The 25,194-nt window shown below is 40.2% G+C and overlaps 1 protein-coding gene across 2 annotated transcripts in view; it reads left to right on the top strand.

The window, feature by feature from the left end:
- The window catches only part of LOC148474224 (tRNA wybutosine-synthesizing protein 4-like), a 289,412-nt gene that overhangs the window by 166,404 nt on the left and 97,814 nt on the right, over positions 1 to 25,194 (top strand). For both annotated transcript variants that reach the window (XR_015872909.1, XM_088458915.1), the window contains exons 9-10: positions 4,452 to 4,548; positions 12,089 to 12,310. Coding sequence is in view for 1 of the 2 variants with exons in the window: in XM_088458915.1 (XP_088315041.1) it covers positions 4,452 to 4,548; positions 12,089 to 12,310 (319 nt within the window). In the remaining variant the exon portion in view is untranslated. The remainder of the gene's footprint in view (positions 1 to 4,451; positions 4,549 to 12,088; positions 12,311 to 25,194) is intronic.

Below are 25,194 nucleotides of genomic sequence, written 5' to 3'. Positions count from 1 at the left end.
CCTTCTATTATAGGTGACTCTTATCCTCGCTCTGATCCTTCTATTATAGGTGACTCTTATCCCCGCTATGATCCTTCTATTATAGGTGACTCTTTTCCTCACTATGATCCTTCTATTATAGGTGACTCTTATCCTCACTATGATCCTTCTATTATAGGTGACTCTTATCCTCGCTATGATCCTTCTATTATAGGTGACTCTTATCCCCACTATGATCCTTCTATTATAGGTGACTCTTATCCCCACTATGATCCTTCTATTATAGGTGACTCTTATCCCCACTATGATCCTTCTATTATAGGTGACTCTTATCCCTTCTATTATAGGTGACTCTTATCCTCACTATGATCCTTCTATTATAGGTGACTCTTATCCCCACTATGATCCTTCTATTATAGGTGACTCTTATCCTCACTATGATCCTTCTATTATAGGTGACTCTTATCCTCACTATGATCCTTCTATTATAGGTGACTCTTATCCCTTCTATTATAGGTGACTCTTATCCATTCTATTATAGGTGACTATTATCCTCACTATGATCCTTCTATTATAGGTGACTCTTATCCTCACTATGATCCTTCTATTATAGGTGACTCTTATCCCTTCTATTATAGGTGACTCTTATCCTCACTATGATCCTTCTATTATAGGTGACTCTTATCCCTTCTATTATAGGTGACTCTTATCCTCACTATGATCCTTCTATTATAGGTGACTCTTATCCCCACTATGATCCTTATATTATAGGTGACTCTTATCCCCACTATGATCCTTCTATTATAGGTGAATCTTATCCTCACTATGATCCTTCTATTATAGGTGACTCTTATCCTCACTATGATCCTTCTATTATAGGTGACTCTTATCCCTTCTATTATTGGTGACTCTTATCCTCACTATGATCCTTCTATTATAGGTGACTCTTATCCCTTCTATTATAGGTGACTCTTATCCTCACTATGATCCTTCTATTATAGGTGACTCTTATCCTCACTATGATCCTTCTATTATAGGTGACTCTTATCCCCACTATGATCCTTCTATTATAGGTGACTCCTATCCTCACTATGATCCTTCTATTATAGGTGACTCTTATCCCTTCTATTATTGGTGACTCTTATCCTCACTATGATCCTTCTATTATAGGTGACTCTTATCCCCACTATGATCCTTCTATTATAGGTGACTCTTATCCCTTCTATTATAGGTGACTCTTATCCTCACTATGATCCTTCTATTATAGGTGACTCTTATCCCTTCTATTATAGGTGACTCTTATCCTCACTATGATCCTTCTATTATAGGTGACTCTTATCCCTTCTATTATAGGTGACTCTTATCCTCACTATGATCCTTCTATTATAGGTGACTCTTATCCCCACTGTGATCCTTCTATTATAGGTGACTCTTATCCCCACTATGATCCTTCTATTATAGGTGACTCTTATCCTCACTATGATCCTTCTATTATAGGTGACTCTTATCCTCACTATGATCCTTCTATTATAGGTGACTCTTATCCCTTCTATTATTGGTGACTCTTATCCTCACTATGATCCTTCTATTATAGGTGACTCTTATCCCTTCTATTATAGGTGACTCTTATCCTCACTATGATCCTTCTATTATAGGTGACTCTTATCCCTTCTATTATAGGTGACTCTTATCCTCACTATGATCCTTCCATTATAGGTGACTCTTATCCCCACTATGATCCTTCTATTATAGGTGACTCTTATCCCTTCTATTATAGGTGACTCTTATCCTCACTATGATCCTTCTATTATAGGTGACTCTTATCCTCACTATGATCCTTCTATTATAGGTGACTCTTATCCCCACTGTGATCCTTCTATTATAGGTGACTCTTATCCCCACTATGATCCTTCTATTATAGGTGACTCTTATCCTCACTATGATCCTTCTATTATAGGTGACTCTTATCCTCACTATGATCCTTCTATTATAGGTGACTCTTATCCCTTCTATTATTGGTGACTCTTATCCTCACTATGATCCTTCTATTATAGGTGACTCTTATCCCTTCTATTATAGGTGACTCTTATCCTCACTATGATCCTTCTATTATAGGTGACTCTTATCCCTTCTATTATAGGTGACTCTTATCCTCACTATGATCCTTCCATTATAGGTGACTCTTATCCCCACTATGATCCTTCTATTATAGGTGACTCTTATCCCTTCTATTATAGGTGACTCTTATCCTCACTATGATCCTTCTATTATAGGTGACTCTTATCCTCACTATGATCCTTCTATTATAGGTGACTCTTATCCCCACTATGATCCTTCTATTATAGGTGACTCTTATCCCTTCTATTATAGGTGACTCTTATCCTCACTATGATCCTTCTATTATAGGTGACTCTTATCCCTTCTATTATAGGTGACTCTTATCCTCACTATGATCCTTCCATTATAGGTGACTCTTATCCCCACTATGATCCTTCTATTATAGGTGACTCTTATCCCTTCTATTATAGGTGACTCTTATCCTCACTATGATCCTTCTATTATAGGTGACTCTTATCCTCACTATGATCCTTCTATTATAGGTGACTCTTATCCTCACTATGATCCTTCTATTATAGGTGACTCTTATCCTCACTATGGCCCTCATTCAGAGCCGCTCGTTAGCGGCAGTACGCTCGTTCCGAGCGATGTTCGCACATCTGCGCATGCGTACGGTTTTTAGTACGCATGCGCGAACCAGTCAGTGCGGCCGAAAATCGTTGGTACGCAATATAGCGAGGGCCTGCTATTTTGAGTGACAGAATGAGGCGTATGTGGGTGGTAACAGGAGAAGGTGTTTGAAAATGGGGAGTGGAGATCCGAACGCAGGCGTGCTTAAAGGTCAAAACGGGCGTTTTATGGGTGTGCATATTTAAAACAGCAGCGTCATTGACCACGTCACTGGGTTATTTTATAGCCAGAACTGCTCGCAAATTTGTGGTAGCAAACACCAACCACAAGAATAGCGAGCAGTTCATACGCTGGTCGATGTACTCGATTAATCTAATAAATAGCGGACATGACGTAGGATGCGAGCGGCCAGGGGGCGTTTTTAACAAATAAATGAGCGTATGTTTTGCTCGCTCGTTCAGACTTAGAGGTGTGAACAGACTGCAACGTGCGTACGGATCATTTGAATAGCCACCCCTTGTTTTTAAACGAGCGACCACAAATAGTGAACGGCTCTGAATCAGGCCCTATGATCCTTCTATTATAGGTGACTCTTATCCCCACTATGATCCTTCTATTATAGGTGACTCTTATCCTCACTATGATCCTTCTATTATAGGTGACTCTTATCCCTTCTATTATAGGTGACTCTTATCCTCACTATGATCCTTCTATTATAGGTGACTCTTATCCCCACTATGATCCTTCTATTATAGGGGACTCTTATCCCTTCTATTATAGGTGACTCTTATCCTCACTATGATCCTTCTATTATAGGTGACTCTTATCCCCACTATGATCCTTCTATTATAGGTGACTCTTATCCCCACTATGATCCTTCTATTATAGGTGACTCCTATCCTCACTATGATCCTTCTATTATAGGTGACTCTTATCCTCACTATGATCCTTCTATTATAGGTGACTCTTATCCTTTCTATTATTGGTGACTCTTCTCCTCACTATGATCCTTCTATTATAGGTGACTCTTATCCCTTCTATTATAGGTGACTCTTATCCTCACTATGATCCTTCTGTTATAGGTGACTCTTATCCCCACTATGATCCTTCTATTATAGGTGACTCTTATCCCTTCTATTATAGGTGACTCTTATCCTCACTATGATCCTTCTATTATAGGTGACTCTTATCCCTTCTATTATAGGTGACTCTTATCCTCACTATGATCCTTCTATTATAGGTGACTCTTATCCCCACTATGATCCTTCTATTATAGGTGACTCTTATCCCCACTATGATCCTTCTATTATAGGTGACTCTTATCCTCACTATGATCCTTCTATTATAGGTGACTCTTATCCTCACTATGATCCTTCTATTATAGGTGACTCTTATCCCTTCTATTATTGGTGACTCTTATCCTCACTATGATCCTTCTATTATAGGTGACTCTTATCCCTTCTATTATAGGTGACTCTTATCCTCACTATGATCCTTCTATTATAGGTGACTCTTATCCTCACTATGATCCTTCTATTATAGGTGACTCTTATCCCTTCTATTATAGGTGACTCTTATCCTCACTATGATTCTTCTATTATAGGTGACTCTTATCCCCACTATGATCCTTCTATTATAGGTGACTCTTATCCTCACTATGATCCTTCTATTATAGGTGACTCTTATCCTCACTATGATCCTTCTATTATAGGTGACTCTTATCCTCGCTATGATCCTTCTATTATAGGTGACACTTTATTGTCTCTCTCTTCTTCCATTTGCAGGAGTTTCATCTTATGTGTTCTCATTATTTTGTCCTTGTGGCTTCCAGCGGTATCCTGACAGATGCTCCAGCTTTGCGCCCTATCCCTGGACTTGCAGGTACGAGATATCTATACATTTAATGGAGGCTCAGGATGAGTTGGATGTATTAGTGCCTTGAACATACACAGGACATGCATTTATCCAGTGTTGTGCATGACCTACCTCAGGCATATTTACCTCAGCCTCAGGCATGCTTTCCTCAGAAGGTGACTTACCTCAGACATACTTACCTCAGCCTCAGGCATGCTTTCCTCAGCAGGTGACCTACCTCAGGCATACTTACCTCAGCCTCAGGCATGCTTTCCTCAGCAGGTGACCTACCTCAGGCATACTTACCTCAGCCTCAGGCATGCTTTCCTCAGCAGGTGACTTACAACAGGCATACTTAATTCAGCATGTGACTTACCTCAGACATAATTAATTCAGCAGGTGACTTACCTCTACTAGCTATATGTGTTGTCCTCACTGTGCTATTTACTTGTTTTTTGTGTAGTCACCACTGTAGTATTTACGAGCTGTATGTGTTAGTTATCCCCACTGTTTTATCACTATATGTATTTGTGATCACCACTGGCTGCACCCTCTGTTACTATCTGTATGTGTGATCACCACTGTGTCACTATCTGTTACTATCTGTATATGTGATCACCACTCTCCTACTTACTAGCTGTATGTGTGATCACCACTGTCTGTCACTATTACTATTTGTATGTGTGATCACCACTGTGTCACTATCTGTATGTGTGATCAGCACTGTGTTACTATCTGTATGCGTGATCAGCACTATCTGTTTCTATCTGTATGTGTGATCACCACTGTCTGTCACTATTACTATCTGTATGTGTGATCACCACTGTCTGTCACTATTACTATCTGTATGTGTGATCAGCACTGTCTGTGACTATCTGTATGTGTGATCACCACTGTGTTACTATCTGTATGCGTGATCAGCACTATCTGTTTCTATCTGTATGTGTGATCACCACTGTCTGTCACTATTACTATCTGTATGTGTGATCAGCACTGTCTGTGACTATCTGTATGTGTGATCACCACTGTGTTACTATCTGTATGCGTGATCAGCACTATCTGTATGTCTGATCACTAGTGTGTGTGACCTTCTGTCACTATCTGTATGTGTGATCACCACTGTGTCCCTATCTGTTACTATCTGTATGCGTGATCAGGACTATCTGTTACTATCTGTATGTGTGATCACCACGGTCTGTCACTATCTGTATGTGTGATCACCACTGTGTCCCTATCTGTTACTATCTGTATGCGTGATCAGGACTATCTGTTACTATCTGTATGTGTGATCACCACGGTCTGTCACTATCTGTATGTGTGATCACCACTGTGTCACTATCTGTTACTAGCTGTATGCGTGATCAGTACTATCTGTTACTATCTGTATGTGTGATCACCACGGTCTGTCACTATCTGTATGTCTGATCACTAGTGTGTGTGACCTTCTGTAACTAGCTGTATGTGTGATCACCACTGTCTATCACTATCTGTTACTATCTGTATGTGATATCTACACTGTCTGTCACTATCTGTTACTATCTGTGTGTCTGATCACCACTGTCTGCCACTATCTGTATGTTTGATCACCACTGTCTGCCACTATCTGTATGTTTGATCACCACTGTCTGTGACTATCTGAATGTGTGATCACCAATGTCTGTTACTAACTATATATGTGTTCACCACTATCTGTATGTCTGATCACCACTGTCGGCCACTATCTGTATGTTTGATCACCACTGTCTGCCACTATCTGTATGTGTGTTCACCACTGTCTGTTACTATCTGTATGTGTGATCACCACTGTCTGTGACTATCGGTATGTGTGATTACCACTGTCTTATACTATCTATATGTGTGTTCACCACTGTCTGTTACTAGCTGTATGTGTGATCACCACTGTCCTACTTACTAGCTGTATGTGTGATCATCAGTATCCTACTTACTAGCTGTATGTGTGATCACCACTGTCCTACTTACTAGCTGTATGTGTGATCACCACTCTCCTACTTACTAGCTGTATGTGTGATCATCAGTATCCTACTTACTAGCTGTATGTGTGATCACCACTCTCCTACTTACTAGCTGTATGTGTGATCACCACTCTCCTACTTACTAGCTGTATGTGTGATCACCACTCTCCTACTTACTAGCTGTATGTGTGATCACCACTCTCCTACTTACTAGCTGTATGTGTGATCACCACTCTCCTACTTACTAGCTGTATGTGTGATCACCACTCTCCTACTTACTAGCTGTATGTGTGATCACCACTTTCCTACTTACTAGCTGTATGTGTGATCACCACTGTCCTACTTACTAGCTGTATGTATGATCATCACTGTCCTACTTACTAGCTGTATGTGTGATCACCACTCTCCTACTTACTAGCTGTATGTGTGATCATCACTGTCCTACTTACTAGCTATATGTGTGATCACCACTGTCCTACTTACTAGCTGTATGTGTGATCACCACTCTCCTACTTACTAGCTGTATGTGTGACCATCACTCTCCTACTTACTAGCTGTATGTGTGATCACCACTGTCCTACTTACTAGCTGTATGTGTGATCACCACTGTCCTACTTACTAGCTGTATGTGTGATCACCACTGTCCTATATACTATCTATATGTGTGATCACCACTGTCTGTTACTAGCTGTATGTGTGATCACCACTGTCCTACTTACTAGCTGTATGTGTGATCATCAGTATCCTACTTACTAGCTGTATGTGTGATCACCACTGTCCTACTTACTAGCTGTATGTGTGATCACCACTCTCCTACTTACTAGCTGTATGTGTGATCATCAGTATCCTACTTACTAGCTGTATGTGTGATCACCACTCTCCTACTTACTAGCTGTATGTGTGATCACCACTGTCCTACTTACTAGCTGTATGTGTGATCACCACTCTCCTACTTACTAGCTGTATGTGTGATCACCACTCTCCTACTTACTAGCTGTATGTGTGATCACCACTCTCCTACTTACTAGCTGTATGTGTGATCACCACTCTCCTACTTACTAGCTGTATGTGTGATCACCACTTTCCTACTTACTAGCTGTATGTGTGATCACCACTGTCCTACTTACTAGCTGTATGTATGATCATCACTGTCCTACTTACTAGCTGTATGTGTGATCACCACTCTCCTACTTACTAGCTGTATGTGTGATCATCACTGTCCTACTTACTAGCTATATGTGTGATCACCACTGTCCTACTTACTAGCTGTATGTGTGATCACCACTCTCCTACTTACTAGCTGTATGTGTGATCATCACTCTCCTACTTACTAGCTGTATGTGTGATCACCACTGTCCTACTTACTAGCTGTATGTGTGATCACCACTGTCCTACTTACTAGCTGTATGTGTGATCACCACTGTCCTATATACTATCTATATGTGTGATCACCACTGTCCTAATCACTAGCTGTATATGTGATCTCCACTCTCCTACTTACTAGCTGTATGTGTGATCACCACTGTCCTACTTACTAGCTGTATGTGTGATCACCACTGTCCTACTTACTAGCTGTATGTGTGATCACCACTCTCCTACTTACTAGCTGTATGTGTGATCATCACTGTCCTACTTACTAGCTATATGTGTGATCACCACTGTCCTACTTACTAGCTGTATGTGTGATCACCACTCTCCTACTTACTAGCTGTATGTGTGATCATCACTCTCCTACTTACTAGCTGTATGTGTGATCACCACTGTCCTACTTACTAGCTGTATGTGTGATCACCACTGTCCTACTTACTAGCTGTATGTGTGATCACCACTGTCCTATATACTATCTATATGTGTGATCACCACTGTCCTAATCACTAGCTGTATATGTGATCTCCACTCTCCTACTTACTAGCTGTATGTGTGATCACCACTGTCCTACTTACTAGCTGTATGTGTGATCACCACTCTCCTACTTACTAGCTGTATGTGTGATCTCCACTGTCCTACTTACTAGCTGTATGTGTGATCACCACTGTCCTACTTACTAGCTGTATGTATGATCAGCACTGTCCTACTTACTAGCTGTATGTGTGATCACCACTGTCCTACTTACTAGCTGTATGTGTGATCACCACTGTCCTACTTACTAGCTGTATGTGTGATCACCACTCTCCTACTTACTAGCTGTATGTGTGATCATCAGTATCCTACTTACTAGCTGTATGTGTGATCACCACTCTCCTACTTACTAGCTGTATGTGTGATCATCAGTATCCTACTTACTAACTGTATGTGTGATCACCACTCTCCTACTTACTATCTGTATGTGTGATCACCACTCTCCTACTTACTAACTGTATGTGTGATCACCACTCTCCTACTTACTAGCTGTATGTGTGATCATCACTCTCCTACTTACTAGCTGTATGTGTGATCATCACTGTCCTACTTACTAGCTGTATGTGTGATCACCACTGTCCTACTTACTAGCTGTATGTGTGATCATCACTCTCCTACTTACTAGCTGTATGTGTGATCACCACTCTCCTACTTACTAGCTGTATGTGTGATCACCACTCTCCTACTTACTAGCTGTATGTGTGATCACCACTGTCTGTTACTATCTGTATGTGTGATCACCACTGTCCTACTTACTAGCTGTATGTGTGATCACCACTGTCCTACTTACTAGCTGTATGTGTGATCACCACTCTCCTACTTACTAGCTGTATGTGTGATCACCACTCTCCTAATTACTAGCTGTATGTGTGATCACCACTCTCCTACTTACTAGCTGTATGTGTGATCACCACTGTCCTATATACTATCTATATGTGTGATCACCACTGTCCTAATCACTAGCTGTATATGTGATCTCCACTCTCCTACTTACTAGCTGTATGTGTGATCACCACTCTCCTACTTACTAGCTGTATGTGTGATCACCACTCTCCTACTTACTAGCTGTATGTGTGATCTCCACTGTCCTACTTACTAGCTGTATGTATGATCAGCACTGTCCTACTTACTAGCTGTATGTGTGATCATCACTCTCCTACTTACTAGCTGTATGTGTGATCACCACTGTCCTACTTACTAACTGTATGTGTGATCACCACTCTCCTACTTACTAGCTGTATGTGTGATCTCCACTGTCCTACTTACTAGCTGTATGTGTGATCACCACTGTCCTACTTACTAGCTGTATGTGTGATCACCACTCTCCTACTCACTAGCTGTATGTGTGATCACCACTCTCCTACTTACTAGCTGTATGTGTGATCATCAGTATCCTACTTACTAACTGTATGTGTGATCACCACTCTCCTACTTACTAACTGTATGTGTGATCACCACTCTCCTACTTACTAGCTGTATGTGTGATCACCACTCTCCTACTTACTGGCTGTATGTGTGATCACCACTGTCCTACTTACTAGCTGTATGTGTGATCATCACTGTCCTACTTACTAACTGTATGTGTGATCACCACTCTCCTACTTACTAACTGTATGTGTGATCACCACTCTCCTACTTACTAGCTGTATGTGTGATCATCACTCTCCTACTTACTAGCTGTATGTGTGATCACCACTCTCCTACTTACTAGCTGTATGTGTGATCATCACTGTCCTACTTACTAGCTGTATGTGTGATCTCCACTGTCCTACTTACTAGCTGTATGTGTGATCACCACTGTCCTACTTACTAGCTGTATGTATGATCAGCACTGTCCTACTTACTAGCTGTATGTGTGATCATCACTCTCCTACTTACTAGCTGTATGTGTGATCACCACTGTCCTACTTACTAGCTGTATGTGTGATCATCACTGTCCTACTTACTAGCTGTATGTGTGATCACCACTGTCCTACTTACTAGCTGTATGTATGATCATCACTGTCCTACTTACTAGCTGTATGTGTGATCTCCACTGTCCTACTTACTAGCTGTATGTGTGATCATCACTGTCCTACTTACTAGCTGTATGTGTGATCAGCACTGTCCTACTTACTAGCTGTATGTGTGATCATCACTCTCCTACTTACTAGCTGTATGTGTGATCACCACTGTCTGTTACTATCTGTATGTGTGATCACCACTGTCCTACTTACTAGCTGTATGTGTGATCACCACTGTCCTACTTACTAGCTGTATGTGTGATCACCACTCTCCTACTTACTAGCTGTATGTGTGATCACCACTCTCCTAATTACTAGCTGTATGTGTGATCATCACTGTCCTACTTACTATCTGTATGTGTGATCACCACTGTCCTACTTACTAGCTGTATGTGTGATCATCACTGTCCTACTTACTAGCTGTATGTGTGATCACCATTGTCCTACTTACTAGCTGTAGGTGTGCCACCAGCTGTACAGTATGTGTGGCACCATTGTCTTGTCACTAGCTGTATGTGGGGCACCAGTGTCTTGTCACTAGCTGTACGCGGGGCACCAGTTACTGGCCACTAACTGTATGTGGGGCACCAGTTTCTGGTGATTAGCTGTATGTTGGGCACCAGTGTCTGGTCACTAGCTGTAAGTGGGGAACCAGTGTCTGGTCACTAGCTGTAAGTGGGACACCAGTGTCTGGTCACTAGCTTTATGTGGGACACCAGTGTCTGGTCACTAGCTGTAAGTGGGGCACCAGTGTCTGGTCACTAGCTGTAAGTGGGGCACCAGTGTCTGGTCACTAGCTTTATGTGGGACACCAGTATCTGGTCACTAGCTTTATGTGGGACACCAGTATCTGGTCACTAGCTGCAAGTGGGGCACCAGTGTCTGGTCACTAGCTGTATGTTTTGCACCAGTGTCTGGTCACTAGCTGTATGTGGGGCACCAGTGTCTTGTCACTAGCTGTAACTGGGGCAGCAGTATCTGGTCACTAGCTGTATGTTGGGCACCAGTGTCTGGTCACTAGCTGTAGGTGGGGCACCAGTGTCTGGTCACTAGCTGTACGTGGGGCACCAGTGTGTGGTCACTAGCTGTACGTGGGGCACCAGTGTGTGGTCACTAGCTGTACGTGGGGCACCAGTGTCTGGTCACTAGCTGTACGTGGGGCACCAGTGTCTGGTCACTAGCTGTACGTGGGGCACCAGTGTCTGGTCACTAGCTGTACGCGGGGCACCGGTGTCTGGTCACTAGCTGTACGTGGGGCACCGGTGTCTGGTCACTAGCTGTACGTGGGGCACCAGTGTCTGGTCACTAGCTGTACGTGGGGCACCAGTGTCTGGTCACTAGTCTTACGTGGGGCACCAGTGTCTGGTCACTAGCTGTACGTGGGGCACCAGTGTCTGGTCACTAGCTGTACGTGGGGCACCAGTGTCTGGTCACTAGCTGTACGTGGGGCACCGGTGTCTGGTCACTAGCTGTACGTGGGGCACCGGTGTCTGGTCACTAGCTGTACGTGGGGCACCGGTGTCTGGTCACTAGCTGTACGTGGGGCACCGGTGTCTGGTCACTAGCTGTACGTGGGGCACCGGTGTCTGGTCACTAGCTGTACGTGGGGCACCGGTGTCTGGTCACTAGCTGTACTGTATCTTTTTCTCTATAACATGACAGTGCTTTTCTCTGCATTATCTAATTTTATAGATATTCCTGTGTTTCCCCCTCTGGCTACTTGTGGCTATCTTCATGTGAACCCTTTGTCGCCATCTGTACATGGTTTACGTAGATTTGGTCACCGTTCCTGCGCAGCTTCTTCTCAAGTCATTATCACCACTGGTGGGTTTGGTGAAGGAAAACGAAAGCATCAGAGATTAAATGACATCCATCTTTTACATCAGGATTCAGAGACGAGCACAGAGAAATGGGGTAATTCGTATGATCTAGTTTCTAAACTCCATTTGTATTTATATAATTATATTAGTTTATGCTTTGTGTGTATCATCGTTTTGTAGGAGCTTATATCAGAGATAGCTGTCGTCCGTATGGAAGTGTGTGAAGCAGTGTCCATTGTCATAAATAGGAAAGAAAGTGTATTTTAATTACAAACAGTGTGTGTATAAAAAGAGTGTGTAATATAGTTAGTACAGAAGTACAAGCAGAGTGTGTAATACAGTTAGTACAGAAGTACAAGCAGAGTGTGTAATACAGTTAGTACAGAAGTACAAGCAGAGTGTGTAATACAATTAGTACAGAAGTAGAAGCAGAGTGTGTAATACAGTTAGTACAGAAGTACAAGCAGAGTGTGTAATATAGTTAGTACAGAAGTACAAGCAGAGTGTGTAATACAGTTAGTACAGAAGTACAAGCAGTGTGTAATACAGTTAGTACAGAAGTACAAGCAGAATGTGTAATACAGTTAGTACAGAAGTACAAGCAGAGTGTGTGTAATACAGTTAGTACAGAAGTACAAGCAGAGAGTGTAATACAGTTAGTACAGAAGTACAAGCAGAGTGTGTAATACAGTTAGTACAGAAGTACAAGCAGAGTGTGTGTAATACAGTTAGTACAGAAGTACAAGCAGAGAGTGTAATACAGTTAGTACAGAAGTACAAGCAGAGTGTGTAATATAGTTAGTACAGAAGTACAAGCAGAGTGTGTAATACAGTTAGTACAGAAGTACAAGCAGAGTGTGTAATATAGTTAGTACAGAAGTACAAGCAGAGTGTGTAATACAGTTAGTACAGAAGTACAAGCAGTGTGTAATACAGTTAGTACAGAAGTACAAGCAGAGTGTGTGTAATATAGTTAGTACAGAAGTACAAGCAGAATGTGTAATACAGTTAGTACAGAAGTACAAGCAGAGTGTGTGTAATACAGTTAGTACAGAAGTACAAGCAGAGTGTGTAATACAGTTAGTACAGAAGTACAAGCAGAGTGTGTGTAATATAGTTAGTACAGAAGTACAAGCAGAGTGTGTAATACAGTTAGTACAGAAGTACAAGCAGAGTGTGTAATACAGTTAGTACAGAAGTACAAGCAGAGTGTGTGTAATATAGTTAGTACAGAAGTACAAGCAGTGTGTAATACAGTTAGTACAGAAGTACAAGCAGAGAGTGTAATAGTTAGTACAGAAGTACAAGCAGAGTGTGTGTAATATAGTTAGTACAGAAGTACAAGCAGAGTGTGTAATACAGTTAGTACAGAAGTACAAGCAGAGTGTGTAATACAGTTAGTACAGAAGTACAAGCAGAGTGTGTAATACAGTTAGTACAGAAGTACAAGCAGAGTGTGTAATAGTTAGTACAGAAGTACAAGCAGAGTGTGTAATACAGTTAGTACAGAAGTACAAGCAGAGTGTGTAATACAGTTAGTACAGAAGTACAAGCAGAGTGTGTAATACAGTTAGTACAGAAGTACAAGCAGAGTGTGTAATACAGTTAGTACAGAAGTACAAGCAGAGTGTGTAATAGTTAGTACAGAAGTACAAGCAGAGTGTGTAATACAGTTAGTACAGAAGTAGATGCAGAGTGTGTAATACAGTTAGTACAGAAGTACAAGCAGAGTGTGTAATACAGTTAGTACAGAAGTACAAGCAGAGTGTGTAATATAGTAAGTACAGAAGTACAAGCAGAGTGTGTAATAGTTAGTACAGAAGTACAAGCAGAGTGTGTAATATAGTTAGTACAGAAGTAGAAGCAGAGTATGTAATATAGTTAGTACAGAAGTACAAGCAGAGTGTGTAATACAGTTAGTACAGAAGTACAAGCAGTGTGTAATACAGTTAGTACAGAAGTACAAGCAGAGTGTGTAATAGTACAGAAGTACAAGCAGAGTGTGTGTAATACAGTTAGTACAGAAGTACAAGCAGAGTGTGTAATACAGTTAGTACAGAAGTACAAGCAGAGTGTGTAATACAGTTAATACAGAAGTACAAGCAGAGTGTGTAATAGTTAGTACAAAAGTACAAGCAGAGTGTGTAATATAGTTAATACAGAAGTACAAGCAGAGTGTGTAATACGGTTAGTACAGAAGTACAAGCAGAGTGTGTAATACAGTTAGTACAGAAGTACAAGCAGAGTGTGTAATAGTTAGTACAGAAGTACAAGCAGAGTGTGTAATACAGTTAGTACAGAAGTACAAGCAGTGTGTAATATAGTTAATACAGAAGTACAAGCAGTGTGTGTAATATAGTTAATACAGAAGTACAAGCAGAGTGTGTAATACAGTTAGTACAGAAGTACAAGCAGAGTGTGTAATATAGTTAATACAGAAGTACTAGCAGAGTGTGTAATACAGTTAGTACAGAAGTAGAAGCAGAGTGTGTAATACAGTTAGTACAGAAGTACAAGCAGAGTGTGTGTAATACAGTTAGTACAGAAGTACAAGCAGAGTGTGTAATACAGTTAGTACAGAAGTACAAGCAGAGTGTGTAATATAGTAAGTACAGAAGTACAAGCAGAGTGTGTAATAGTTAGTACAGAAGTACAAGCAGAGTGTGTAATATAGTTAGTACAGAAGTACAAGCAGAGTGTGTAATACAGTTAGTACAGAAGTAGAAGCAGAGTATGTAATATAGTTAGTACAGAAGTACAAGCAGAGTGTGTAATACAGTTAGTACAGAAGTACAAGCAGTGTGTAATACAGTTAGTACAGAAGTACAAGCAGAGTGTGTAATAGTACAGACGTACAAGCAGAGTGTGTTATACAGTTAGTAGAGAAGTACAAGCAGAGTGTGTAATACAGTTAGTACAGAAGTAGAAGCAGAGTGTGTAATACAGTTAGTACAGAAGTACAAGCAGAGTGTGTAATACAGTTAGTACAGAAGTATAAGCAGAGTGTGTAATATAGTTAGTACAGAAGTAGAAGCAGAGTGTGTAATACAGTTAGTACAGAAGTACAAGCAGAGTGTGTAATACAGTTAGTACAGAAGTATAAGCAGAGTGTGTAATACAGTTAGTACAGAAGTACAAGCAGAGTGTGTAATACAGTTAGTACAGAAGTATAAGCAGAGTGTGTAATATAGTTAGTACAGAAGTACAAGCAGAGTGTGTAATACAGTTAGTACAGAAGTACAAGCAGAGTGTGTAATACAGTTAGTACAGAAGTACAAGCAGAGTGTGTAATATAGTTAGTACAGAAGTACAAGCAGAGTGTGTAATACAGTTAGTACAGAAGTACAAGCAGAGTGTGTAATACAGTTAGTACAGAAGTACAAGCGGAGTGTGTAATACAGTTAGTACAGAAGTACAAGCGGAGTGTGTAATACAGTTAGTACAGAAGTACAAGCAGAGTGTGTAATACAGTTAGTACAGAAGTACAAGCAGAGTGTGTAATACAGTTAATACAGAAGTACAAGCAGAGTGTGTAATACAGTTAGTACAGAAGTACAAGCAGAGTGTGTAATACAGTTAGTACAGAAGTAGAAGCAGAGTGTGTAATAGTTAGTACAGAAGTACAAGCAGTGTGTGTAATAGTACAGAAGTACAAGCAGAGTGTGTAATACAGTTAGTACAGAAGTACAAGCAGAGTGTGTAATAGTTAGTACAGAAGTACAAGCAGAGTGTGTAATATAGTTAGTACAGAAATACAAGCAGAGTGTGTAATATAGTTAGTACAGAAATACAAGCAGAGTGTGTAATACAGTTAGTACAGAAGTACAAGCAGAGTGTGTAATAGTTAGTACAGAAGTACAAGCAGAGTGTGTAATATAGTTAGTACAGAAATACAAGCAGAGTGTGTAATACAGTTAGTACAGAAATACAAGCAGACTGTGTGTAATACAGTTAGTACAGAAGTAGAAGCAGAGTGTGTAATACAGTTAGTACAGAAATACAAGCAGACTGTGTGTAATACAGTTAGTACAGAAGTAGAAGCAGAGTGTGTAATACAGTTAGTACAGAAGTACAAGCAGAGTGTGTAATATAGTTAGTACAGAAGTACAAGCAGAGTGTGTAATACAGTTAATACAGAAGTACAAGCAGAGTGTGTAATACAGTTAGTACAGAAGTAGAAGCAGAGTGTGTAATACAGTTAGTACAGAAGTACAAGCAGAGTGTGTAATACAGTTAGTACAGAAGTACAAGCAGTGTGTGTAATACAGTTAGTCCAGAAGTAGATGCAGAGTGTGTAATACAGTTAGTACAGAAGTAGAAGCAGAGTGTGTAATACAGTTAGTACAGAAGTAGATGCAGAGTGTGTAATACAGTTAGTACAGAAGTAGAAGCAGAGTGTGTAATACAGTTAGTACAGAAGTAGAAGCAGAGTGTGTAATACAGTTAGTACAGAAGTAGATGCAGAGTGTGTAATACAGTTAGTACAGAAGTAGATGCAGAGTGTGTAATACAGTTAGTCCAGAAGTAGATGCAGAGTGTGTAATACAGTTAGTACAGAAGTAGAAGCAGAGTGTGTAATACAGTTAGTACAGAAGTAGATGCAGAGTGTGTAATACAGTTAGTACAGAAGTAGATGCAGAGTGTGTAATACAGTTAGTACAGAAGTACAAGCAGAGTGTGTAATACAGTTAGTACAGAAGTAGATGCAGAGTGTGTAATACAGTTAGTACAGAAGTAGATGCAGAGTGTGTAATACAGTTAGTACAGAAGTAGAAGCAGAGTGTGTAATACAGTTAGTACAGAAGTAGATGCAGAGTGTGTAATACAGTTAGTACAGAAGTAGATGCAGAGTGTGTAATACAGTTAGTACAGAAGTACAAGCAGAGTGTGTAATACAGTTAGTACAGAAGTATAAGCAGAGTGTGTAATACAGTTAGTACAGAAGTAGATGCAGTGTGTGTAATACAGTTAGTACAGAAGTACAAGCAGAGTGTGTATAATATAGTTAGTACAGAAGTACAAGCAGTGTGTGTAATACAGTTAGTACAGAAGTACAAGCAGAGTGTGTAATATAGTTAGTACAGAAGTATAAGCAGAGTGTGTAATATAGTTAGTACAGAAGTACAAGCAGAGTGTGTAATACAGTTAGTACAGAAGTATAAGCAGAGTGTGTAATATAGTTAGTACAGAAGTATAAGCAGAGTGTATAATATAGTTAGTACAGAAGTACAAGCAGAGTGTGTTTAATACAGTTTGTACAGAAGTACAAGCAGAGTGTGTTTAATACAGTTAGTACAGAAGTACAAGCAGAGTGTGTTTAATACAGTTAGTACAGAAGTACAAGCAGAGTGTGTTTAATACAGTTAGTACAGAAGTACAAGCAGAGTGTGTGTAATACAGTTAGTACAGAAGTACAAGCAGAGTGTGTGTAATACAGTTAGTACAGAAGTACAAGCAGAGTGTGTTTAATACAGTTAGTACAGAAGTACAAGCAGTGTGTGTAATAGTACAGAAGTACAAGCAGAGTGTGTAATACAGTTAGTACAGAAGTACAAGCAGAGTGTGTAATAGTTAGTACAGAAGTACAAGCAGAGTGTGTAATATAGTTAGTACAGAAATACAAGCAGAGTGTGTAATATAGTTAGTACAGAAATACAAGCAGAGTGTGTAATACAGTTAGTACAGAAGTACAAGCAGAGTGTGTAATAGTTAGTACAGAAGTACAAGCAGAGTGTGTAATATAGTTAGTACAGAAATACAAGCAGAGTGTGTAATACAGTTAGTACAGAAATACAAGCAGACTGTGTGTAATACAGTTAGTACAGAAGTAGAAGCAGAGTGTGTAATATAGTTAGTACAGAAGTACAAGCAGAGTGTGTAATATAGTTAGTACAGAAGTACAAGCAGTGTGTGTAATAGTACAGAAGTACAAGCAGAGTGTGTAATACAGTTAGTACAGAAGTACAAGCAGAGTGTGTAATACAGTTAATACAGAAGTACAAGCAGAGTGTGTAATACAGTTAGTACAGAAGTAGATGCAGAGTGTGTAATACAGTTAGTACAGAAGTAGATGCAGAGTGTGTAATACAGTTAGTACAGAAGTACAAGCAGAGTGTGTAATACAGTTAGTACAGAAGTACAAGCAGAGTGTGTAATACAGTTAGTACAGAAGTATAAGCAGAGTGTTTAATATAGTTAGTACAGAAGTACAAGCAGTGTGTGTAATACAGTTAGTACAGAAGTACAAGCAGAGTGTGTAATACAGTTAGTACAGAAGTACAAGCAGAGTGTGTAATACAGTTAGTACAGAAGTACAAGCAGAGTGTGTAATATAGTTAGTACAGAAGTAGAAGCAGAGTGTGTAATACAGTTAGTACAGAAGTACAAGCAGAGTGTGTAATACAGTTAGTACAGAAGTACAAGCAGAGTGTGTAATACAGTTAGTACAGAAGTACAAGCAGAGTGTGTAATATAGTTAGTACAGAAGTACAAGCAGAGTGTGTAATATAGTTAGTACAGAAGTATAAGCAGAGTGTGTAATACAGTTTGTACAGAAGTACAAGCAGAGTGTATAATATAGTTAGTACAGAAGTACAAGCAGTGTGTGTAATACAGTTAGTACAGAAGTACAAGCAGAGTGTGTAATATAGTTAGTACAGAAGTATAAGCAGAGTGTGTAATATAGTTAGTACAGAAGTATAAGCAGAGTGTGTAATACAGTTTGTACAGAAGTAGATGCAGAGTGTGTAATATAGTTAGTACAGAAGTATAAGCAGAGTGTATAATATAGTTAGTACAGAAGTACAAGCAGAGTGTGTTTAATACAGTTTGTACAGAAGTACAAGCAGAGTGTGTAATACAGTTAGTACAGAAGTAGATGCAGAGTGTGTAATACAGTTAGTACAGAAGTAGATGCAGAGTGTGTAATACAGTTAGTACAGAAGTATAAGCAGAGTGTGTAATACAGTTAGTACAGAAGTACAAGCAGAGTGTGTAATACAGTTAGTACAGAAGTACAAGCAGACTGTGTAATAGTTAGTACAGAAGTACAAGAAGTACAAGCAGAGGGCCTGATTCGGAGCCGGACGCTATTTGCGGACGGTCGTTCTGAAGAAGGGGCCAGATATTTAAATTGAGCGCTCGCTCTTTGCGGTCTGTTGACGCCTCTATGTCTGAGCGAGCGTCTTAAAAATGCGCTCGCTATTTTGTAAAGACGCCCCTTTGCCGTTCGCATCATACATCATCTCCTATATATATTAGATTAATCGGGAGCATCGAAAGTCGTCTGAACTGCTCGCAGTGCTTGTGGTAGGATTTACTTCCCGCTCTCACTGAGAGCAGTTTAGGCTAAAAGACAACCAAGTGACGTGGTCGATGACGCGGCTTTACTAATTATGCACTCCCGTAAAACAGCATGCAAATTAGCAGCCCCTCACTGTTTTACGAGCGCACGATTTCCGACCGCAATGACTGGTTGGTGCATGCGCATTACGACCCATACGCATGCGCAGTTGTGCGAACATCGCTCAGAGCGAATGAGCGGCCGCTTACGAGCGGCTCTGATTCAGACCCAGTGTGTGTAATACAGTTAGTACAGAAGTACAAGCAGAGTGTGTAATATAGTTAGTACAAAAGTACAAGCAGAGTGTGTAATACAGTTAGTACAGAAGTACAAGCAGAGTGTGTAATACAGTTAGTACAGAAGTACAAGCAGAGTGTGTGTAATACAGTTAGTACAGAAGTACAAGCAGAGTGTGTAATACAGTTAGTACAGAAGTACAAGCAGAGTGTGTGTAATACAGTTAGTACAGAAGTACAAGCAGAGTGTGTAATTCAGTTAGTACAGAAGTAGATGCAGAGTGTGTAATATAGTTACTACAGAAGTACAAGCAGAGTGTGTAATACAGTTAGTACAGATGTGCAAGCAGTGTGTGTAATATAGTTAGTACAGAAGTACAAGCAGAGTGTGTAATATAGTTAGTACAGAAGTACAAGCAGAGTGTGTGTAATACAGTTAGTACAGAAGTACAAGCAGAGTGTGTAATAGTTAGTACAGAAGTACAAGCAGAGTGTGTAATATAGTTAGTACAGAAGTACAAGCAGTGTGTGTAATATAGTTAGTACAGAAGTACAAGCAGAGTTTGTAATATAGATAGTACAGAAGTACAAGCAGAGTGTGTAATAGTTAGTACAGAAGTACAAGCAGAGTGTGTTATACAGTTAGTACAGAAGTACAAGCAGAGTGTGTAATACAGTTAGTACAGAAGTACAAGCAGAGTGTGTAATACAGTTAGTACAGAGGTACAAGCAGAGTGTGTAATAGTACAGAAGTACAAGCAGAGTGTGTAATATAGTTAGTACAGAAGTACAAGCGGAGTGTGTAATACAGTTAGTACAGAAGTACAAGCGGAGTGTGTAATACAGTTAGTACAGAAGTACAAGCGGAGTGTGTAATACAGTTAGTACAGAAGTACAAGCAGAGTGTGTAATACAGTTAGTACAGAAGTACAAGCGGAGTGTGTAATAGTTAGTACAGAAGTACAAGCAGAGTGTGTAATACAGTTAGTACAGAAGTACAAGCAGAGTGTGTGTGTAATACAGTTAGTACAGAAGTACAAGCAGAGTGTGTAATACAGTTAGTACAGAAGTACAAGCAGTGTGTGTAATACAGTTAGTACAGAAGTAGATGCAGAGTGTGTAATACAGTTAGTACAGAAGTATAAGCAGAGTGTGTAATACAGTTAGTACAGAAGTATAAGCAGAGTGTGTAATACAGTTAGTACAGAAGTACAAGCAGAGTGTGTAATACAGTTAGTACAGAAGTACAAGCAGAGTGTGTAATACAGTTAGTACAGAAGTACAAGCAGAGTGTGTAATACAGTTAGTACAGAAGTACAAGCAGAGTGTGTGTGTAATACAGTTAGTACAGAAGTACAAGCAGAGTGTGTAATACAGTTAGTACAGAAGTACAAGCAGTGTGTGTAATACAGTTAGTACAGAAGTAGATGCAGAGTGTGTAATACAGTTAGTACAGAAGTATAAGCAGAGTGTGTAATACAGTTAGTACAGAAGTATAAGCAGAGTGTGTAATACAGTTAGTACAGAAGTATAAGCAGAGTGTGTAATACAGTTAGTACAGAAGTACAAGCAGAGTGTGTAATACAGTTAGTACAGAAGTATAAGCAGAGTGTGTAATACAGTTAGTACAGAAGTACAAGCAGAGTGTGTAATACAGTTAGTACAGAAGTGCAAGCAGAGTGTGTGTGTAATACAGTTAGTACAGAAGTACAAGCAGAGTGTGTAATACAGTTAGTACAGAAGTACAAGCAGTGTGTGTAATACAGTTAGTACAGAAGTAGATGCAGAGTGTGTAATACAGTTAGTACAGAAGTACAAGCAGAGTGTGTAATACAGTTAGTACAGAAGTACAAGCGGAGTGTGTAATAGTTAGTACAGAAGTACAAGCAGAGTGTGTAATAGTTAGTACAGAAGTACAAGCAGAGTGTGTAATACAGTTAGTACAGAAGTACAAGCAGTGTGTGTAATATAGTTAGTACAGAAGTACAAGCAGAGTGTGTAATAGTTAGTACAGAAGTACAAGCAGAGTGTGTAATAGTTAGTACAGAAGTACAAGCAGAGTGTGTAATACAGTTAGTTCAGAAGTATAAGCAGAGTGTGTAATATAGTTAGTACAGAAGTACAAGCAGAGTGTGTAATACAGTTAGTACAGAAGTACAAGCAGAGTGTGTAATACAGTTAGTACAGAAGTACAAGCAGAGTGTGTAATACAGTTAGTACAGAAGTACAAGCAGAGTGTGTAATACAATTAGTACAGAAGTACAAGCAGTGTGTGTAATACAGTTAGTACAGAAGTAGATGCAGAGTGTGTAATACAGTTAGTACAGAAGTAGATGCAGAGTGTGTAATACAGTTAGTACAGAAGTAGATGCAGAGTGTGTAATACAGTTAGTACAGAAGTATAAGCAGAGTGTGTAATACAGTTAGTACAGAAGTACAAGCAGAGTGTGTAATATAGTTAGTACAGAAGTACAAGCAGAGTGTGTGTAATACAGTTAGTACAGAAGTAGATGCAGAGTGTGTAATATAGTTAGTACAGAAGTACAAGCAGAGTGTGTAATACAGTTAGTACAGAAGTACAAGCAGAGTGTGTGTAATACAGTTAGTACAGAAGTACAAGCAGACTGTGTAATATAGTTAGTACAGAAGTATAAGCAGAGAGTGTGTAATACAGTTAGTACAGAAGTATAAGCAGAGTGTGTAATACAGTTAGTACAGAAGTACAAGCAGAGGGCCTGATTCGGAGCCGGACGCTATTTGCGGACGGTCGTTCTGAAGATGGGGCCAGTTATTTAAATTGAGCGCTCGCTCTTTGCGGTCTGTTGACGCCTCTATGTCTGAGCGAGCGTCTGAAAAATGCGCTCGCTGTTTTGTAAAGACGCCCCTTTGCCGTTCGCATCATACATCATCTCCTGTATATATTAGATTAATCGGGAGCATCGAAAGGCGTCTGAACTGCTCGCAGTGCTTGTGGTAGGATTTACTTCCCGCTCTCACTGCGAGCAGTTCAGGCTAAAAGACAACCAAGTGACGTGGTCGATGACGCGGCTTTACTAATCATGCACTCCCGTAAAACAGCGTTTTGACCGTTAGGCACGCCTGCATTCGGATCTCCACTTTCCCGTTTTCAAGCACCTTCCCCTGTTACCACCCAGAAACGCCTCATTCTGTCATGCAAATTAGTAGCCCCTCACTGTTTTACGAGCGCACGATTTTCGACCGCAATGACTGGTTGGTGCATGCGCATTACGACCCATACGCATACGCAGTTGTGCGAACATCGCTCAGAGCGAATGAGCGGCCGCTTACGAGCGGCTCTGAATCAGACCCAGTGTGTGTAATACAGTTAGTACAGAAGTACAAGCAGAGTGTGTAATACAGTTAGTACAGAAGTACAAGCAGAGTGTGTGTAATACAGTTAGTACAGAAGTACAAGCAGAGTGTGTGTGTAATATAGATAGTACAGAAGTACAAGCAGAGTGTGTAATAGTTAGTACAGAAGTACAAGCAGAGTGTGTAATATAGTTAGTACAGAAGTACAAGCAGAGTGTATAATATAGTTAGTACAGAAGTACAAGCAGAGTGTGTAATATAGTTAGTACAGAAGTACAAGCAGAGTGTGTAATAGTTAGTACAGAAGTACAAGCAGAGTGTGTAATACAGTTAGTACAGAAGTAGAAGCAGAGTGTGTAATAAAGTTAGTACAGAAGTACAAGCAGAGTGTGTAATACGGTTAGTACAGAAGTACAAGCAGAGTGTGAGTAATATAGTTAGTACAGAAGTACAAGCAGAGTGTGTAATACGGTTAGTACAGAAGTACAAGCAGAGTGTGTAATACAGTTAGTACAGAAGTACAAGCAGAGTGTGTAATACAGTTAGTACAGAAGTACAAGCAGAGTGTAATATAGTTAGTACAGAAGTACAAGCAGAGTGTGTAATATAGTTAGTACAGAAGTACAAGCAGAGTGTGTAATATAGTTAGTACAGAAGTACAAGCAGAGTGTGTAATATAGTTAGTACAGAAGTACAAGCAGAGTGTGTAATAGTTAGTACAGAAGTACAAGCAGAGTGTGTGTAATACAGTTAGTACAGAAGTACAAGCAGAGTGTGTGTAATACAGTTAGTACAGAAGTACAAGCAGAGTGTGTGTAATACAGTTAGTACAGAAGTACAAGCGGAGTGTGTAATACAGTTAGTACAGAAGTACAAGCAGAGTGTGTAATATAGTTAGTACAGAAGTACAAGCAGAGTGTGTAATACAGTTAGTACAGAAGTACAAGCGGAGTGTGTAATACAGTTAGTACAGAAGTACAAGCGGAGTGTGTAATACAGTTAGTACAGAAGTACAAGCAGAGTGTGTAATACAGTTAGTACAGAAGTACAAGCAGAGTGTGTGTAATACAGTTAGTACAGAAGTACAAGCAGAGTGTGTAATACAGTTAGTACAGAAGTACAAGCAGAGTGTGTAATACAGTTAGTACAGAAGTACAAGCGGAGTGTGTAATACAGTTAGTACAGAAGTACAAGCGGAGTGTGTAATACAGTTAGTACAGAAGTACAAGCGGAGTGTGTAATACAGTTAGTACAGAAGTACAAGCGGAGTGTGTAATACAGTTAGTACAGAAGTACAAGCAGAGTGTGTAATAGTTAGTACAGAAGTACAAGCAGAGTGTGTAATACAGTTAGTACAGAAGTAGATGCAGAGTGTGTAATACAGTTAGTACAGAAGTACAAGCAGAGTGTGTAATACAGTTAGTACAGAAGTACAAGCAGAGGGCCTGATTCAGAGCCGGACGCTATTTGCGGACGGTCGTTCTGAAGAAGGGGCCAGATATTTAAATTTTGCGCTCGCTCTTTGCGGTCTGTTGATGCCTCTATGTCTGAGCGAGCGTCTGAAAAATGCGCTCGCTATTTTGTAAAGACGCCCCTTTGCCGTTCGCATCATACATCATCTCCTGTATATATTAGATTAATCGGGAGCATCGAAAGGCGTCTGAACTGCTCGCAGTGCTTGTGGTAGGATTTACTTCCCGCTCTCACTGCGAGCATTTCAGGCTAAAAGACAACCAAGTGACGTGGTCGATGACGCGGCTTTACTAATTATGCACTCCCGTAAAACAACGTTTTGACCGTTAGGCACGCCTGCATTCGGATCTCCACTTTCCCGTTTTCAAGCACCTTCCCCTGTTACCACCCAGAAACGCCTCATTCTGTCATGCAAATTAGTAGCCCCTCACTGTTTTACGAGCGCACGATTTTCGACCGCAATGACTGGTTGGTGCATGTGCATTACGACCCATACGCATGCGCAGTTGTGCGAACATCGCTCAGAGCGAATGAGCGGCCGCTTACGAGCGGCTCTGAATCAGACCCAGTGTGTGTAATACAGTTAGTACAGAA

This window comes from Taudactylus pleione, unplaced genomic scaffold (genome assembly GCF_031769625.1).
Source record: "Taudactylus pleione unplaced genomic scaffold, aTauple2 ptg000867l, whole genome shotgun sequence".
In the NCBI taxonomy this organism is placed as follows: Eukaryota; Metazoa; Chordata; class Amphibia; order Anura; family Myobatrachidae; genus Taudactylus; species Taudactylus pleione.
This window is presented reverse-complemented; position numbering and strand designations above follow the sequence as displayed.